Raw genomic sequence first — 18041 nt, forward strand, 5'->3', positions numbered from 1 at the left:
GGAGAACCCCCGGACCCCCCTTTCTTTCAGCTTCCTGGCAACCTCAACCTACAAACAGAACATAGACATTTCACCAAAATCACGATGTATAATATTAACCGCGAAGCTAAATACAGAGATCCCAAACTCACGCAACAGTAACAGTCCGATTCAAAACCTCCAAGTGCGGGTTCGCGGAAGCCTGCAGCAGAGTCAACAATCAGTCCACCCCCCAGCAAGAATTTTTAGAAAACTCACCCCGATAAGCGTGGCATGCGCAACGCCAATGACCGCCTGCCCCGCCGCCGCCGACGCAGGCACCATCACGGTGAAGTTCTCGTACGGCGGCAGGTAGTACTCGTGGTAGGCCGGGCTGAAGGCCCCGTTGTACAGGATCGTGCCCATGTCTTCGTCGGCCGCGAAGCATTTGCCGCTGCCGCAGGACTGGAAGCCGATGGCTACCGCCATTTCTTGCAAGCCGGTTATGGTGTTCTACTTCTGTTAGAATGGGGACATGGGTGCGAAAGGGAAGGGGTCGTACTGGGCGCTGGACTTGCACGGTTAGGTTCTGGCCTGGTTTGACGGTTTGGCCGGCCTTTGGGAGGCTGATGGCGGCGTTTTGGGCCATGGCTGTCGCGACGAGGGTGGTGATGGCGGTGAAGGTCTTCATTTTGGGGATTGGATGGATTGGATCATGAGGGAATGAAAGAGGATTGGAGGGGGCTGGCTGCTGATGTTAGTTGCTGTGTTCTGGATGATACACCACCTTTATATCGCTCTCCATGACAGCATCGCTCAGACATGCTGGCAGCCTGGTTCCGAAATAGCTCGGCTTGAGACATGGCCTTGCCCCAGTCGGACGGTCATTGGCAGGGTTTGAGAAGCAGGACTAGTGAGTGTCGATCAGCGATCCACTGGAGCCTGGGGTGCTGAGCCAGCGAGCCTCGGATAGGTGCTGCTGCTGCCCCGCGGAGTACAGCGGAGGGAGGCGTCCGGTAGTCCCGGTAGCCCTGAGCTTGTTTTGTCGGTTGGGCAGGAGTGAGCAGTGGAGGATTCGCGGGCAGCTTCAAACGACTCTCCTCGAAAGCATTGACTGTTGACTGTGAAATGGAGTTAGGGATACAATCTACTAGGCTATACAAGTGCCCTTATGATCAGTGCGACGCTCCTTGAGATGAAAAGGGGTAGTCTTAAAAGAATGATGTATAGAGTGGAACTGCTTTTACTTGACACATCATATCACATGACCATCACTGAAGCCGTGCAGAGCATGGCGGAGTAGGCCAGCTCACAAGACAAGTCACTAGGAATTACAGAGATGTGTGGTGGGTGACGAAGGGTGCAGCATCAGGCCTTGTTTGTGCAGCAATTGTGCTTTGCCCCGGGGTTATATATCTCCACCGCCCTATACTCATAAGTAGTTCCAGCCACTGTTCCGGAATCACCAGATCAGGAATAAGAAAGCAAGCATTCGCTCATTGAAGAACCATAGTTCACGGGCGGATATCCCTCCATCTTCTAGAAGAGGTACACCCAAACTTACCCCACGATTGCCACGCCTGACCGAGGAAAAGTCACCCGCTGACTTCATTGCTCCTCCGGGCGGGCCGGATTGACATCAATCTATCTGCAGCATGACATCAGGCTCAACAAACTTGTCTGCGCCCCGATTTCTCGTCCACTGCTACATTAAACCTGGCGAGACTTATTTCTAGGGGATTAATCAGAAATCAAATATGTAATCATAATCATATACATATTATACATCAGATGCGGCATATTCACAATCATGTCAAACGTATATATACATCTCGCAGTGGGTATTCACGGCAAACCATGCAACGTCGCCACAGGCCCCGGGCCTGCAACGTCAAAGAAAAAAAATGGAAATGAAAATGAAAACGCTAATCTATGCGTAGACGGCTAGCAGAAATAATGGAGAGAAGATGCGCTTAGTTGGGAGCCTCGCAGGTGAACACTCCACGCACAGTGCCTTGACGGTAGTTGGCAACCTAGAAAAACAATGAGCAAGAGAATAAGGGGCAACGAACAACAGCATAAACTTACAATATCATCCACACTGGCGTAGGTGCCCGCTCCGAGGGTGATCAGTCCAATCAACAGACACATGAGGTTGAGAGCACCCAACGCCATGTTCTTCGGCGTGAACCAGCTGCCCTCGCGGAGTAGGATGAACCACATGAGCGCAGGGAAGTAGAAGGTGAAGCCGGACACGAAGAGGGCGGAACAGATGGAGAGCAAGTCGGAGAAGAAGGGAATCACCTCGGCGACGACGAAGGCAACAATGGTGATGATGGTGATCACGGCCAACCAAGTAATCCAACCCATCTTGGTGTTGATGAAGCGGATGGGTGAGTTCTTGAAGACGCGACCGTGGATCATACGACCCAGCACCACCGTGTTGATCGAACCACTGATGAAAATGACGGGGAGGGCAACACCGTAGGCGACACGGCTGAGGAGGTGACCGGCCGAGGTAAGAGCCGGGCTGGAGACATCCTGACCAACGAAAGCATAGATGATGGAACCGGTCAAGGTGTAGATGAAGATCTCGATCAGACCCAGGGACCAAATCGACTTGATATAGTCCTTGGGCGTGTGCATCTCATCCATGAAAGAGAACTGGCACAGGGCGAAACTGTAGGCGAAGACAATGTTGGTGATGGCAATAAAAGCATCAGTGAAGCTGATATCCTCCTTGGGCCACGCAGACCAGTTCACAGCCGACAGACCGCCGGGCTGGTTGGTGTTCTCCACCCCGGTGCCGATCATAGTAATGCCGATCGCGATGATGACCGAGGCGAAATCGATGTAACCCAGAATGGCCATTTCGGCGAAAGATGGCGGAATGGCGAACAGCAGCAGGATGATGGCGGACACGACCGCAAACACGATCGAGCAAACACTGCTCTCAGTGATGTCAATGAAGGCGATGGTGCCGGTCAGACAGTGGGAGCCGGTCAGGAATAGCAACTCCAGGCCGAGCATGACGTAGATAATCTCATAACCAATACGGCCGAACATTAGGCGGCCAGCGTCGGGGTAATGCGCAATATCCGGGAACTTCAATTTAACCTGACCGATCACGTGACTGGTATAGATGGCAACAAATCCGAGACCAACCGTGGTGATGACACCAGCTACCATCCCCAGCGTAGCGAACGCCGAAGGAATCGACAAGCTACCCAGGGCAATGGCCTCGACAATCATCACCACCGTCAGGCGTTTCCAGCCCAGACGGTTGTATTTTTGAATGCCAGCCTCGACAATGTTCCGCTCCGTGTCGCTCATCTTGTCGACCATGTCGCCCTCATACTGCGGGGAGTAGAGGTCCCCCTTCTTCTCATTCTCATAATCCATCGCGGAATGGGGTTTGCGGTCCCCAATGATATCGTCACCGTAAGCCATGACGAAGAAGCACGAAGGAAATTCAAACAGTCAGAACACAGGCGAGAGGTGGTGGAGAGGGGGAAAGGTGAGGTTGAATTCGACTTTGCCCAGGTCGCACCGAATGCCTAATGGCTGTTGTTGAAGGAAGAGGAAGAAGAGGAGGAAGAGGTAATGGGGGAAGGAGAAAGGAAGAAGACGAGAGAAGAGGGAGAGAAGGTAGGAGAAAAGTGGCAGGCGAGAGGGAAGCCACACGGGTTTTGAATAATGGGCGGCGGCGGGGGGGAAGAGGAAGAAAGTGTTTGGGAGGGCACCGGTGGGAGGAAGCAAGACCCGCCAAGTGGGATTGATAATTATTCCGCTGTGGTTGCCTTCCTTTCCTTTCCTTTCCACTGCCACTGCCTCTTGTGTGTGTTCCTCGAGTCGATGACCTTCCGGGCCAGTGCTGTTGGCGGCGGTGGTGGTGGTTGATCAGGCTTCACCGCAGCACCAGACAGACTACTACCATCATCGGATGAACCCGGGCAGAGGCTGATACAGCGATAATCCGGATCAGGCAACGGGACCTGCAAACTCTTGACTAATAAGAATCGGTGGCGGAAAAGAAGAAATTCGGAGAGGTTGCCAGATTGGCCAGATAGGATACTATTTGCCTCCCACGTGGAGCTCAAGCAATCCGCTATCCGCTGCAATGGCCAATAGATTGAAGGTTATACCGTCTAGAATCCTGATTTTAGTTTAGGGTGTGTGACGTTAACCAAAGGAGAATTGGAGATTTCCACCGAAGTCGGTCTAGTGTTGGACTTAGGGTTGGAGTTGAGCAGTCACCTTATTAATAAACGGCGCTGGCTGGCCAGTCATGCGTCTGTGATTCTTTAGGGCACTTCAAACACCGAACCTTTCCCCAGGATTTGTGTCCCGAAAGGATTCAGGCTAAACCACTAGTTGTTGGAGTCGTCACTGCGATCGACGGCCTACTTTACACCTCCATCCACTTCATGGTCGCACAAGAAGTCTAATTTGCAGAGCAGAACTGCACAGATGGACACGTTCCACTGCAACTGCACCGCGCAGGGCAGGATGAGTAATCCTCTCTCTCCAGGCTCACGCGGAGGACTTCCCCATCCGCTTGCAGCTTAACCTTTAGACTGTATCGACGGGCTCACTTCAGATGAGGGGAAGGCCGGTCGGTCTCGTATTTTGGAGACAGTCGGGGCCGTCTCTTCCGATTCTGTTACTTAATTGTTTGGGGCTGCGGCAAGCCGACGGGAAGATGAGACGGCGAGGCAACGAGACAAGAAGACCAGCAGACGATCGAAGCCAACAGCAATTGAGAGCGGGCGCGGGGCGTGCTTATCAGTGAAGAAGGCATTACGCAGCAGTGTTTGCCAATCGTTATTTCTGGGTGGTGCGACCGTGGAGCCTGAGGGCGGAGTCTCGGATCGGATTATTGTACTTTCCAGACTCGGGGTTTCTTCACTTCTTCACTTTTTGAGAATAGAATACACAGCGGGGAGACTTTCCATCTTTGCCTGCCAATCACTTCCATCTACTACTACTACACTGCATTTCTGCGCCCGTCCTCTGCGGAGCCGACCCATTGCCGACTTTCTGCCTGACAACATAATTGACATCTGGTACAGTACTGCCACCATGTCAGATGGTCAACAGTCCACAATCCCATCCTTATCGTGATCATCACAAGGTTATCACTTGGCACTAAATAGTACTCTATAGTTACCGTAGTCTAATGGCCCTGGCCAACTGGTGGCACGGCACTGCATCCATCTTGTTGCATCGTTTGCACCGTTTGCAGACTTTACATGGTGGCCTCACGTGATGGAGCGGAAGTCCGTTCCTCTCGTTGCCTCGTCCGCTGCTCCCCCGCGCGGTGTTCGGGAAGCAACGGACATCAACTCCGTTCACGCATCAACAACACCACCCCTGCTGTCAGAACGTGTATTGCATTGCACATTCTCAAAATGTTTCTATCGTTCGTAGCATCAGTGTCATAGACAGTCTGTGTGCTTTAGACTCGTCATGGATAGAGATTCACCTCTATCGATCCCATATGGCCACGCCTGTGGTACCTGTGCTCGCGCCAAGGTGCGCTGCATCCCACGGACTCCCGAGTCTCCGTGCGAGAGGTATGTGTGGTTGTGCAGAAGGATGTTGGATAACCCACCGCTAATGACGAGCAGATGTTTGCGCTTGGGGAAGGACTGTCGTCCCGGGTCGCGCCGTCGCCGTCCCAAGCGGCTCTCCAAGGCCGCCCAGCTTGAGCAGAAGATGGATGGTCTAATGTCTTTGCTCCAATCGACCGGTCAGCTGCCAGGCGGACGGCATCCCCCCGACTCCGCTCGTCAAGAGCGCGCAGATCTCCCGAATCCGCTGCGTACGCCCGATACGGGCATCGAGTCCGACAGTAGTGCAAGCCCGCGCCAGTCTCCGCCCACGGCGATCATCGCCCCCAGCCCAGCGGAAGCGGAGGCAATGCTGCAGTCGTTCCGGACGGAGAAGCTGGCTTGTCTTCCTCTGGTCCATATTCCCAGCACAAGCACCCCGGCTGACCTCCAGCGGGAGTCTCCCTTTCTCTGGCGCTGTATTGTCACCACTGAAACCAAAGATGCCGCGCAGCAGGCGTTGCGGTGCGTCGACATTCGTCAGACCGCTGCCCAGATTGCGATGGTCGATTGCGACAAAAGCTTGGATCTCTTGCAGGGACTGCTCGTGCATCTCGCCTGGATCTCCTTTCAAAGCTACCCTCCCAAGTCCATTATGGTCATGTACTGTCAAATTGCCACTGCACTGATCTGTGAGCTCGGCTTGAATCGTCCGAGCCGGACCGATATCGCGATGCTGCCCCCAGTGTGCAACGACCTCGTGCCGGCACCGCCAAAGCCGCCTGTCCCGCGTCCCAGAACTATGAACGAGCGACGAGCTGTATTGGGTTGTTTCATTGTCAGCTCAGTGTAAGTCGATGTCAACCACACTGCCTTACACACCAATATCTTCCCACCTTGTTCACAAAGTCTTGAGTCTAATCGTGAATCCAAACAGCATTGCTCAGTTTCTTGGCCGCATGGAAGTTATGCGGTGGACACCACATATGTCAGAGTCTATGGAGATCCTGTCAAGCAGCACCGAATCGCCGCACGATGCCACTCTCGCCTACCTGGCGCGTGCACGGCTCCTCGTCGAGCGCATCCGCGAGGGACCGTGGAACGAGAATTCAAGCTCGAGTGGCATTCCGCGTGCGCCATTGCCCTTTTACATGAACAGTTTACAGCCTCAGCTCACCCAATTCCGAATTGATATCCCTGCCACCATACTTAATAGTCGTAAGTCGAGTCTATCCATCCGTGACGCATCCCGATGCTAACCTCAAAGAAGACCCCCTTATTTTTTACATCCTGCAGGCGGAAACCACGCTATACGAGACGGCTCTGATCTGCCCCTCCACCGACAGCAACAACACTCCCGATGCTCTGGGCTCGTGCCGTCTCGACCACCTCTACGCATGCCTAGCCTCTCTCCGCTCCTTCTTTGACAACCTCCTCACCACCCCTATACCCGTCTACGCCTCGTTCCCCATCATTCAAAGCATTCTGATCGCTCACTGCCTGGTGACCCTTTCGCGATTGACCACCGCCGACATCCCCGGCTGGGACACCCGCCTTGTCCGCCGCACCGCCGACGTCATCAGTATCTCCGACCAAATCTGCGACATGCTCGAGCAAGTGGTGAGTCTGCGTATGGACGATCCCGACAAGGACCCGTTCACCAAGCTCGCGGTCACGGTGCGGCGACTGCGGGCGACCTGGGCGGCGCGACTCGGTGAACCGGCAGCCGCTACGGAGCATGGTTTGGAGGAGGCGAATCAACCCCTTTCCGGTCAGCAGCTGCCTCAGCACCCGGGTTACTCGGAGCAGACGCAATTACAGGGCCAGCTGCCGGTGTCGATAGGCGACCTGTGGGACTTCGATGTCTTCTTCGCAGGTTCGGATAGTGCGTGGTCGATGGATGCGGTGACTACGGGGGGATTTGGCTGAGAGGTGGATCTGCCAGGCTGCTTTCGATGGCTACCGCTTACGATATACGATCATCTCCTAATACCCGAATTTGTATTATGCCTCAGCGCTTAGATATACATCTATGTGATTTGAATGGTGGACAGAGATTCTCTCAGAGATGGGAGCACGAACAAGCAGAAACAGGAAGACCACTGACGAGTCTGAAAGCCTCCATCTAGACAGCCAGCTACGCCTCCTGATCCCGATGAACCTCTGTCACGTGCACAGGTTTTAAGCAATGAAAGAGCTAGATGGAGTCTGCCGTGAACCCCGAGTCCCTCTACCGCTCCAGTTGAAAGGAAACAAGATTTTCTTTTAGGAAAGTGCTCAGAGACGCTGTTTGCGTTGCCGTGATAAGTGTCTAATCCTTGTCAGTCCGTGGATTCTTTTGGAAGTCTACGTTCTTTGTCCCCCATGTATATGCGACATAAAGATCTAACTTGGATACGCTGTGTGCCGACTTCAGGTGTTTGTATGCGCTGGACAAAGAAGGCAGTCTAGTTCCTCTCCAACCCTCTTTTCAAATCCGAATGAAAAGCATAAATAGGACCTCGAAAAATACCACCGAAGCCAGATGAAGTCCATCACCAGTCAATAACTCCATGGAACCAAGCAAGCCGCGCTCGATACCGCAACAGGGACCTCGTATTCACACTCCTCATCTACAAGCTGAAACGATATCTCAAGAGAGAGGCGAAGATCTACCTGAAGAATCATGCGAAAAGTCACCTGAAGAGGACCCTTCAGAAGTCCCTGGTGAAATGCCTGAAGCGATGTCTGAAGGGACATCTGGGAACATGTCCGGAGGAATCCCTGGAAAAATCCCTCAAGAAATACCTGCCGAGGTGCATGAAGCGATGCCTGAGGAGAAGTCTGCGAAGGTGTCTGAGAAAGCTGGAGAGGTTCCGCGCTGGCGGCCTAGGCCAGCACGCTCATGACAAGCCCTTTCAGGCCGAGCCTCAACTGTGCAGGCCACCGCAGGACTCACCGGTTCATTAACCTGATGGCTGGGCTGATAGTCCTAGCGGTTCTGGGAGTGGTGACAATTGTCGGACGGAGGCAGTCAGTCCGCCTTGGGTTTTCCGTGGCTATTGCTTGAATCACCGGCCTGACTGTATCTAGGCAGGTTCAATAACAGATGCAGCGGTGTCAGTTGTCTGGTAAGCTTGAGCTATATAATATAAAATGCATGCAATATACATAATTTTCTTGTCTTCGTTCCCAACCTCGGTCTGAATAATGTATACAAACGTGGTGAATATCAACCGCCGCCCCCTGTCCTTCGTGAATTACTCTGTACACGAGAAAACAGGAACCGAGTACCCTTGCCACCAGGATCCATCTGCCTAGAGTAAGTAAGCCTTGCCAAGGCAGGAGATCCTTGCCAGAATCCTTCAGCCCAGGCAGCAGTGGCTGCAGCCCGACCTTGGACAGCTGATCGTCATACTCCAAGCCACCGACAGCCAAGTTAGTTGTCTAGGCTGACGGATTGAGTCACCTCAGTTCAATCAGGCAATGGAAAAGACAACAGTGAAGCACCCAGCAAGGACAACCCGGCGGATCAACCGGAAACCCCGAAGAGTATGATCTCTTGCCTACCTCCTCAATGTCTCATCCTTCTCCGCGTTGCCTGTCAATCGACAGGAGTATGATCAGCGATCAAGGCTAAGCCCTGAGCTAGGCGGCAATTTTTACACGCCTCCACCAATCAGACGCAGAGATCGACAGCCATTGTTGACGGTGAAAAGCCGCACGTGCCGAAGTTCTGCTGAAGGATTCATTGTCCGGAGATGCTGGGCGACAATGCAGCCTATCTGTGGGGGCCATTTTCGCAGGGTCTCAACACACTTCAGCTAAGCTCAGCCCTCCTCCCATAAATACGAGCCAGTCTCTCCGCACTCTTTTGTCTACCCAGCAACACGGAACTGAGTACCCCCCCACCAACACCACCATGTTCGCCAAATCCATCCTCCTCCCTCTCTGCCTCCTCGCAGGCACGGCCCTGGCTGACCCGATCGTGTATCTCATCCGTCACGGGGAGAAGCCCAGCGACGGTGGCACAGGGCTGAGCACGCTGGGTGTCGAGCGCTCGCAGTGTGTGCGCAATGTCTTCGGGGCGAACTCGGGTTATAACATCAAGTACATCATGGCCGAGACTCCCAAGAGCAGTAAGTCGATTTTTCTGTGAATCTCACAGCTCGTGACGAGCCTCATGCTGACAATCCGCCCTCAGACGGTAAGCGCGCCCGTCCGTATCTGACGGTACTCCCTCTCGCGCAGGACTTGGGCATCACCGTCGACACCTCGTGCGCCAAGACCGACGAGAAGTGTGTCAGAGAGGTGGTTGAGAACTATTCGGGCGATGGCAATATCCTCATCTGCTGGGAACATCACATGTTGACCGACATCGTGGAGGAGTTGGGCAACGACGACCCTCCGACCTATCCGGATGATAGGTGAGTTATCTCGTGTTCGTCCTGCATGGTGTTGGCATTCACTGACCGTCATTTCTCTCGTAGCTTCAACCTCATCTGGACTGATCCCTCGCCGTACACTGACATCACGGCTGTCACGAGCGAGAACTGTCCGGGACTGGACAACTAGATCCTTATCTTGATCTAATATGATACCTTAGGTAGTTGATAATAAAGAGAAGACTTTTGATCGAGACACTTCTGCATCTGTTTGTCCTTGTCCTTGGGGGCAAGGAGATGAGAATAGGACGGATCTTTCTGGTGGCCTGACGGTGTGGTCACGGTGGAAGAGATTTCATGGTTGTACAGAATGTCTCAGCTGGCAGCACGTCATTAACAGCCCCGAGCACATACTTCGGGCGCACCGACACCAGCTGTGGGTGCGTCCTTCCACCCTCCACCCCCGAGAAGTGACATCTGGTGGCAAGCGCCAGACAAATTATCGCACATCGAACGATTCGAGAACTTATCGATTGACGCTTAGAAGTGTTATCATCCCCTAGATACAGTTGTCCTATGCGCCAACGTGGTCACACTGAACAGGGCCACTATCGCGATAAAAGCCACGCGACGGTCGATGGACATTCGCACCGATCCAAGCTCATGGCGGAGAAATTCCTCGATTGGATCGAGTCGGAGTTATGTTCTCCACGACGCATCTGCTAGGGCTACGAAAGCCATCGACGAGGAGCCAGTCCGTGTTACTTTCCCAGGATTGGCATCCTAGTTAGCGCAAGAATAGACCATATAGGTGGCAACCTGGATCGATCGCGTGCGATAGGATAAAGGGGAAATGAGCATCTCAGTCGGTGCTACCTGCTACACCGGCATCGCCGCTACGAAGTCCGACGTACTCGTCGTATCGTGCTCATCTCCCCAAACTAAAAATATCTCACGGCTAGCGAGGAGTTTGCCTTCTTTTCGGCTCAAACACATAAGCAACGACAAGAAAGCTTCGCGGGAGCCAAGGGTGCTGGGCAGGGACTGCCGTCTTGGTCCCCTCTTGGCCTCAACCACCCACCCTTAGTAGTGGACGTATAGTCCGACCAGGGTCGCTTGTTCTATCAGCTGAACGTTGTGGTGAAGCCACCAATCGTACACAAATAACAGATTCAGAGGCGACCGTCCTGGTCATTCGATGCTGCCGGCCAAGAGACCAGGGTGCGCAAAAACACGAATGGTATCATTGCCGATGATTGTGACCATGCAGCCCTGTCAGAATCGGGTATGGACAGCGCTGCAGCCACCGGAGCCGAACTCGATGGCGCAAGTTTCGGTTCATCTCTTATCATCCAGGATGGAGACCTCGCTATGTCAAGGGATTGGTGCATCCTCCACCCTGGCGTTTAATAAGCGTCAACTAACCCTATCTAGGCTGCTAGCTCCTATCTGGTGTTGTCAGTCTGGCTACAATAAGCCCAGGTGACCGCCCGATAAGCACACCATGGTTACATTCAGGACTGTCCGACAGTTGCGAGATTGCTCGCGTTTGCCCTCCCCTGCTTGGCAAGGCCATACTTATCGCCGCCGGGAGTCCGTCCGCTGCTCGAGTCATGGGGATATAAAGAACCGGGCGGTGCAGTCAGTGTCTACCTGCTGCTGCTGTGTGTTACGTCCAGACGAACTCAATTGCCAAAATGCGTATGTCTCCTGTTACCCATGGTATCTCCCTTGCTAACATGCAACAGCTGCCTTAGCCGGGGAAACCCATGTCTCCGACGCCATCAACACGGGCGGAGTGACCACTATTGTCAGCTCTTCAACCCACCCTGACCCGGAGAAGTTGCCTTACGAAGTCAACACCACTGCCATTGGTCACGACGAGGACTATCCCGTCCCAACAGAGGAGGAGCTGAGTAGCTTGCGTAAGGTCCCGGCCAACCTCCCTATTGTGGCCTACTCGCTGTGCTTAGTCGAGTTTGCCGAGCGTGCGTCCTACTACGGTGCTCAGACGGTGTTCTCCAACTTCATCGAGTTCCCGCTTCCTAAAGGTATGTTCTTCGCATCTTCTTACTTGCCTTAGCTCATGAAGTATAGGCGGCAATGGTGCTGGTGCGCCCCCACGGGGAACCCAAGAGACAGCCGGGGCACTGAACATGGGTCTGCAGGCGAGTGATGCTTTGGTCCTGCTGTTTCAGTTCCTGGCCTATGTCATTCCCATTCTGGGTGGATGGTATGTATTCGTCACGCCTGAGTTACCATTACCATCACTAACACAGGCAGGTGGGCCGATGTCTACGTCGGTCGGTACAAGGCCATCTGCATTGGTGTGGCGATTTGCGGTGTCGCACACATCATCCAAGTCATCGGCGCCATCCCGTCGGTGCTGCAGAAGGGCACCGCGCACTCGGCCCCGCCCTTCATCATTGGACTGCTGATGCTTGCCTTCGGAGCGGGGATCTTCAAGCCTAACATCGCGCCCACGGTGTTGGACCAGTTCCGCCATCAGAAGCAGTATACCAAGACCCTGAAGTCGGGCGAGAAGGTGATTGTCGATCCGGAGATGACGGCCACTCGCACCATGTTGATCTTCTACGGTGTGGTCAACGTCGGAGCCTTCTACATGCTGGCCACCACCTACGCCGAGAAGTACGTGGGATACTGGCTTGCCTTCCTTCTGGCGGGTCTCATTTACTTCCTCTTGCCGATTGTGCTGGCTCTGGTCTACAAGAAGACCTACCGACTGCCTCCGAGCGGCAACTCCGAGCTGGGCCAAGCCGTCAAGATCACGGTGACGGCGTTGCGCGAGAACAAGTTCCAGGTTTGGCGCAAGAACTTCTTCAACGCAGCCAAGCCCAGTGTTCTGGCCGCCAAGGGCATTACCGTGGACTGGTCGGACAAGCTGGTGGACGACGTCCGCCGGACTTTAGGTAAGTTTCTTTCTCTGGTCAGGCTGCACCCGCAGTCACTAATATACACCCAGTGGCCACGGAGATCTTCTTCTACTTCCCGATCTACAACCTCAACGACGGCGGCATCGGGTCGGTGCTGTCGAACCAAGGCGCCTCGATGACGACGAACGGCGCGCCCAACGACCTGCTCAGCAACTTCAACTCGTTGACCATCATCGTGGCGGTGCCGATCCTGAACTACCTAGTCTATCCGTTGCTGCACAGAAACAACATCCACCCGGGCCGCATCACGCGCATCACCTTTGGCTTCTTCCTGGCGACGGTCGGCGCCATCGCCGGCGCCATCGTGCAATACCGCGTCTACAGGACCTCGCCCTGCGGCTACTACGCCTCCTCGTGCGAGACGGGCGTCAGCCCCATCAGCATCTGGTGGCAGTTGCCGAACACGATCCTCAGCGCCCTGTCGGAGACTTTCTGTAACGTGACGGCCTACGAGCTGGCGTACGCGCGCTCGCCGGCCAGCATGCGCGGGCTGGTCATGGCCATCTTCCTGTTCATGACGGCGCTGAGCAGCGCGCTGGGCGAGATCCTGGTGCCCGTCACGCAGGACCCGTATCTGATCTGGATCTGGGCCGCGCCGGCCATCGCGCTGGCCGTGCAGAGCGTGCTGTTCTGGTTCCGGTTCAAGTACTTGAACGACGATGAGTACATGATCGATGCGGCGGACTATGAGGAGACGGAATCGACGAGTCCGGCGTCGCCGGCTGAGAAGGAGAAAGCGAAGGTGAAGAGTGGATGAGTGAGGATTCGGGGTTATGCCGAGTCGGTGGATGGAAATGTAATAAGTATGGACGGTGTGGGTTAGTCTATGTGCATAATGGTATAATCACTGCTGCATGAGCCCGTCCTTTCCCGACCATACACCCAACGTCATGTCAGTCATCTATAGTACAGAGTAGAGTCTAAGGCACCTAAGCATCAACCTCGTACGCAAACGGAATACTCTGCATCGCGCCCCTGCGCTGCACACACAGCGCCGCCGCGCGATTCGCCGTCCGAACGGCCCCCTCAACAAGGGCATCAAACTCTCCCAACGGCTTTCCTTCAGCCACGAAGCGCGCAAACGCAGTCGTAAAGTACCCGACAAACGTATCGCCAGCGGCAGTCGTATCGACGACCTTCTCCACAGCCGCGGCACCCACAAACCCAGACACCCCGCTGCGCGTCGAGAAGAACGCCCCCTTAGCGCCGAGCGTAATCAGCACGATGCCCACATCAGCGCGCGTATGAAACTGCGGCGCCAGCAGCCGCGCCAGCTCCTCGGGCGCCATCTCAGCATCGTTGTGCGCGACCGCGAATCCCTCAAGCGATCGCGCCATCAGCACAGCCTCCGTCTCGTTCATGACGAGGACACTTGTGCCGCGCAGCGCATCGAGGGGGATTCCTTCCGGGAAGACGGGCGCGGGGTTGAAGACGACGTGTGCTGCTGCTGCTGCTGCTGGCCCAGCCGTAGCCTCTGCCTCGGAGGCAGGGGACGAAGGGGGAGTATTATAATGCCGCAGCAATCCCAGCACAGTGTCCCGGGGTATCTCGCCCTGCAGCACCACGACCTTTGCCCCATTCCCATCTCCGTTTCCCTCGTGACTCCCCGTATCTCCCGCCGCAGAACCACCCTCCACTCTCGAAACAACCTCCTGCAGATCCGCCATCCCCAAATGATTCGCCCCCGGCACAACCGCAATCCGATTCTCGCCCGTCACCTCCTCAACGATTATCGTCGCCGACCCGGTACTTGCATCCTCTCTCTCTGTGACGCCTGCGGCGCTGACGCCGGAGGTCTCGAGGAGTGGGCGCATCAGGGCGGAATAGTACGGGTCGTTGGCGCCGACGGCGCCGACCATGTTCACTTTTGCGCATTGTGTGGTTTTCGTGGTGAAGGAGGCGCGGCCGCACGCGACGGCTTGGTTCGCGCCTTTGCCCCCGGCGGAGATGCTGTGTGAGGTTGCGGTGAGGGTTTCGCCTGCTTGTGGGCACCGTGGGGTGTAGGTTGCGAAGTCGGTGTTCAGGGAGCCGATTATTGTTATTCTTCCATTTGGTTTCGTCATCTTTGAGGTATGAAGTGATTGTTGGGTGAGCTGTGTTGTTACTGTGAGCTGTGAGCTGGGTATTAGATTGGATTGGTTTGGGAATGGGAGTGGGCTTACTGTTGTGGGTTAAGATGGGAGAGTGGTGACTGAGATCGTGTGATGGGATGGAACGGACAGCCGAGGATGGCGGGGATGGCCTGTGGGCACGTGGTGATAAGCTGATAAGACTGAGTTGGGCTGGGAAGCTGAAAGAAAGGGGGGTCTGGGGGTTCTCCCCCGGAACGCTTACACACTTGGCCTAAGAATTGAGGTGCCAGGAAGCTGAAAGAAAAGGGGGGTCCGGGGGTTCTCCCCCGGGACGCTTATACTGGTTATAAGGCTGGGTTGGGTTGGGTCGGGGGGTTAGTTGTGCAAAGGCAGCACCTGTGCCACGCGAGCCGTTCACAGTAGCCCTAGCAGGGCCTCAAAGTATATATCTTGAGAATGCTAACTCGAAAAGAGCCGTAGAGCTCACAGTCCAGACAATTTCAGTAGAATGTGCATCCATTCTGCAGTTGCCTGGTACCAGTCTGTTGAAGAGACAGGAAACAGTCATTCAACGCCGACAGGATCCTTCCACTCCACTCTTAGCAGGGAGTACTATACACCTCGGCAACTCTGACTCGCCATTTTCGAAGGATTGATGCCATGGCACCAGCAGAAAGCACAGACCCGAAAAACTCCCCGAGGAGACGCATGGTGTCCTCAACAGCAGGGGGTATGTACGGAACAGCAGCATATAAGATCTGCCATCCCCGGAAACAATCCCCAAGGCACACAGAGAATCCTGTACAACAATAACCGCCCATCCCACCATCCCGAACAACGTGCCAAAATGCTCACCCTCCTGCTCACCCTCCTGGCCACGACGGCCCTCACGCACGCAACGCCCGCAACGCATCACAAACGCAGCGTAACCTGCCTCAAAGTCGGCGCGACCGCCACAGCAACGTGGACCAACAGCGCCGGCAAAACATGCACCTACACGGGCGTGGTGGGCAGTAACTACGGCACCAACAGCGCCGGCGGAGAGTACGTTGTCCGGTAGCCCCTGCCTGTCTCTTTGCTACCATCACCCCACCACCCATCCAGCCATCATCTTGAGCTAACCGGAGATAAAGATACTCGTGCAACGGCCGCTGCGGCGCGGGATGTACCGGTCTGGGGCTCGGGAATGTCTACACGCAGGATTGCTGGTCGCATGATATTTGCAGTTACTTTAACAATGCGTCGGGGGGTGCGAGGTATGTTTATTGACTTCTGGGGTAGTGGGGTGTAGTGCTGGATGCTAATGGCTGGCGTAGTGATCCGAACTGCGGCGCGGCGTTTGCGGCTGCGCGCGATGACTTTCTGCTTGGGTTGGTGGAGGGCTGCTCGCAGACAAATCCGAGTGATGCTGCGGTTAAGCCTACCACCCAGCCTGTTTGTTCTTAGTCAAGTTCCCTAAAAGAGAGCGAGAGAGGGAGAGAGGGTGTATAGGCTGGACGGCGATGTATTTGTATACTGAGTTCCACAGACAAGCACACTATAAACAATGAGTATCAGCTAAAGCCAGAGAGTCACTCAAACCAAAGCAAGAGGTATCATCTCCAACCAGAAAATCGTTCGAATCAAAAAAGAAAGAAAGAAAGAAAGAAAGAAAGAACAAATCAAACAGCAGACAAATAACTCTCTCTCCGATCTATCACGGGCTCATTCAACGCCATCCCAATATCATCCTGCAATTGGCTCAGCCCGGGCTTCTTCATCTTGCACGGCGGCGTCTCCCCCAACGACGACCCGTGACTGTGGCTCCCTGCGCTGATGCCGTGGATGCCGATCAACCGCGGGCAGTGGAACCGCAGAAACTGCCGGAAGTACGGCAGACAGCCGCAGATGATGATGAAGTTGGCTTCAATCACTCTACTCCTGTCAACACACGCCTACTAACCAGGGAGACACAAGGGGGCACGCACACAAACACACTCGCCAACGCGAGTTTATACGTCCGGTCTTGCGTTGTAACTAACGGCCACAGCGTGGCTAACCGCACGATACTCGTTACGATCGTCCTATTCCACCCTTCAGTCAACTTATCCGTGCACAACTGCCACGCCAAACGAAGGAAGAGGAGGTAAGGAAGACATACAAACACCCCACGACAAACATACAGAAGATCCCCACCTTCTGCACAAACGGCAACGTCAACTGGAACACGATCGGGATCGGAATCAGAATCAGAATCACGTCGCTCAACGTGTTCGTCACCGCCGTCGCCATGTAGATCCCCTGCCGGCTGATGCACGACCCCGTCGTGACCGTGACGTCCCAGTTCTTGCCGACGGGGTGGCACGCAAAGATCAGCGCGAGGGTGAGCGCGATGCTGTACGCGACGATGAAGATCCCCACGGCGTAGATGATGTATTTCCAGATGCTAATCATGCTCAGTAGGCGGTGGTAGAGCATGAGCAGGGCGATCTTGGCGAGGGCGAGGCTGGAGATGTAGATTGTGGCGGAGGGGACGACGACCTGAGGGTGGTGAAGAAGTCATCAGTGTTTGTTTCTGCGGCTGGAGGTGGAGTGGCAGTGAAACTGGGCTGGTGATGACGATGAGTGCGGACGACCTACCTTGAGATGCGTATTGATCTTCTCCGGCGTCAAGAACCAGATATGCACGCCGATGTACGCGTGTTCCAATCCGTCTGCGCCGGTCAGCTCTACCCCCTTCTCCCCAGGATAGGTGCAACGTACAGATGATAGTCCCCTGAGTGGCCATGGAAATGAACTGTTCCCAATGAGCACGCGCTTCTGCTAGCCCGCGAAGAGGAATCATACCCAGGCGCATATCAGACAGACTGCGACATCAGCGACCGCCTCGTTTCGTGTCACAACATGACGTACCGTCATCCCACCAGAACCTCTTCATAATCCGGATCTTGGTGTAGATCCGCATGACCAGCACCGTCGTGGACACCGCGATGCCCACCGTTGCCAGGGCCAAGTTTGTCGTTCGCAGCCAGGGGCGGCCTGGACTGCCGGTCGCGTTACTCGCTGAAGCTGCTGCGTTGGCGGCCTCCATGGTGAGGTGCCGTAGAAGAAACAAGATAAGAGTGCATGGTTGCTCCACAGGGAGGATGTTTGGTGTTCTGC

General features: G+C 54.9%; 8 protein-coding genes across 8 annotated transcripts; 4 read left to right on the forward strand and 4 right to left on the reverse strand.

The window, feature by feature from the left end:
* Positions 1–127: 127 nt before the first annotated feature.
* On the reverse strand, positions 128–698 carry BO97DRAFT_383644 (uncharacterized protein; the record flags this gene model as incomplete). Its single annotated transcript, XM_025693377.1, has 3 exons — positions 521–698; positions 238–471; positions 128–181 (listed from the first exon to the last, which is right to left on the reverse strand). Exons 1-3 carry the CDS (start codon positions 647–649, stop codon positions 128–130), a joined length of 417 nt encoding a protein of 138 aa, XP_025555025.1. The 5' UTR covers positions 650–698.
* Positions 699–1735: 1037 nt separating this feature from the next.
* Positions 1736–3836, reverse strand: BO97DRAFT_440487 (putative amino acid transporter). Its single transcript, XM_025698080.1, has 2 exons — positions 2047–3836; positions 1736–1991 (listed from the first exon to the last, which is right to left on the reverse strand). The coding sequence occupies exons 1-2, from the start codon at positions 3406–3408 to the stop codon at positions 1932–1934; spliced, it is 1422 nt and encodes a 473-aa protein (XP_025555026.1). The 5' UTR covers positions 3409–3836; the 3' UTR covers positions 1736–1931.
* A 1591-nt stretch (positions 3837–5427) lies between these two features.
* BO97DRAFT_421124 (Zn(II)2Cys6 transcription factor) lies at positions 5428–7439 on the forward strand (the record flags this gene model as incomplete). Its single annotated transcript, XM_025696702.1, has 4 exons — positions 5428–5534; positions 5589–6359; positions 6448–6728; positions 6781–7439. The coding sequence occupies 4 exons, from the start codon at positions 5428–5430 to the stop codon at positions 7437–7439; spliced, it is 1818 nt and encodes a 605-aa protein (XP_025555027.1).
* Positions 7440–9333: 1894 nt separating this feature from the next.
* On the forward strand, positions 9334–10226 carry BO97DRAFT_362063 (putative phosphoglycerate mutase family protein). The gene is made up of 3 exons (XM_025692446.1): positions 9334–9628; positions 9694–9916; positions 9980–10226. Exons 1-3 carry the CDS (start codon positions 9412–9414, stop codon positions 10062–10064), a joined length of 525 nt encoding a protein of 174 aa, XP_025555028.1. The 5' UTR covers positions 9334–9411; the 3' UTR covers positions 10065–10226.
* A 1100-nt stretch (positions 10227–11326) lies between these two features.
* Positions 11327–13585, forward strand: BO97DRAFT_468041 (putative MFS peptide transporter; the record flags this gene model as incomplete). Its single annotated transcript, XM_025699703.1, has 5 exons — positions 11327–11515; positions 11690–11925; positions 11972–12107; positions 12158–12804; positions 12858–13585. Exons 1-5 carry the CDS (start codon positions 11379–11381, stop codon positions 13583–13585), a joined length of 1884 nt encoding a protein of 627 aa, XP_025555029.1. The 5' UTR covers positions 11327–11378.
* BO97DRAFT_403105 (ribokinase) lies at positions 13553–15043 on the reverse strand. The gene is made up of 2 exons (XM_025694661.1): positions 14991–15043; positions 13553–14932 (listed from the first exon to the last, which is right to left on the reverse strand). The coding sequence occupies exon 2, from the start codon at positions 14889–14891 to the stop codon at positions 13758–13760; it is 1134 nt and encodes a 377-aa protein (XP_025555030.1). The 5' UTR covers positions 14892–14932; positions 14991–15043; the 3' UTR covers positions 13553–13757.
* Positions 15044–15671: 628 nt separating this feature from the next.
* On the forward strand, positions 15672–16346 carry BO97DRAFT_383664 (uncharacterized protein; the record flags this gene model as incomplete). The annotated part of the gene is made up of 3 exons (XM_025693378.1): positions 15672–15944; positions 16034–16156; positions 16217–16346. The coding sequence occupies exons 1-3, from the start codon at positions 15748–15750 to the stop codon at positions 16344–16346; spliced, it is 450 nt and encodes a 149-aa protein (XP_025555031.1). The 5' UTR covers positions 15672–15747.
* A 53-nt stretch (positions 16347–16399) lies between these two features.
* Positions 16400–17970, reverse strand: BO97DRAFT_362074 (uncharacterized protein; the record flags this gene model as incomplete). The annotated part of the gene is made up of 7 exons (XM_025692447.1): positions 16400–16814; positions 16868–16963; positions 17041–17420; positions 17520–17593; positions 17643–17676; positions 17727–17746; positions 17793–17970. The coding sequence occupies 7 exons, from the start codon at positions 17968–17970 to the stop codon at positions 16562–16564; spliced, it is 1035 nt and encodes a 344-aa protein (XP_025555032.1). The 3' UTR covers positions 16400–16561.
* Between the last annotated feature and the right edge of the window lie 71 nt (positions 17971–18041).

This window comes from Aspergillus homomorphus (genome assembly GCF_003184865.1).
Source record: "Aspergillus homomorphus CBS 101889 unplaced genomic scaffold BO97scaffold_4, whole genome shotgun sequence".
Classification (NCBI taxonomy): Eukaryota; Fungi; Ascomycota; class Eurotiomycetes; order Eurotiales; family Aspergillaceae; genus Aspergillus; species Aspergillus homomorphus.

What these genes read in the sequence shown, in the direction of transcription:
- BO97DRAFT_440487 (XM_025698080.1), bottom strand. Translation starts at nt 3,408, where the DNA reads ATGGCTTACGGTGACGATATCATTGGGGACCGCAAACCCCATTCCGCG. An exon ending in ACGCCAGTGTGGATGATATT is followed by an intron (nt 1,992 to 2,046) that starts GTAAGTTTATGC and finishes TTGTTTTTCTAG; the next exon opens with GTTGCCAACTACCGTCAAGG.
- BO97DRAFT_362063 (XM_025692446.1), top strand. Translation starts at nt 9,412, where the DNA reads ATGTTCGCCAAATCCATCCTCCTCCCTCTCTGCCTCCTCGCAGGCACG. An exon ending in GGCCGAGACTCCCAAGAGCA is followed by an intron (nt 9,629 to 9,693) that starts GTAAGTCGATTT and finishes ATCCGCCCTCAG; the next exon opens with ACGGTAAGCGCGCCCGTCCG. An exon ending in CCGACCTATCCGGATGATAG is followed by an intron (nt 9,917 to 9,979) that starts GTGAGTTATCTC and finishes TTTCTCTCGTAG; the next exon opens with CTTCAACCTCATCTGGACTG.
- BO97DRAFT_403105 (XM_025694661.1), bottom strand. Translation starts at nt 14,891, where the DNA reads ATGACGAAACCAAATGGAAGAATAACAATAATCGGCTCCCTGAACACC.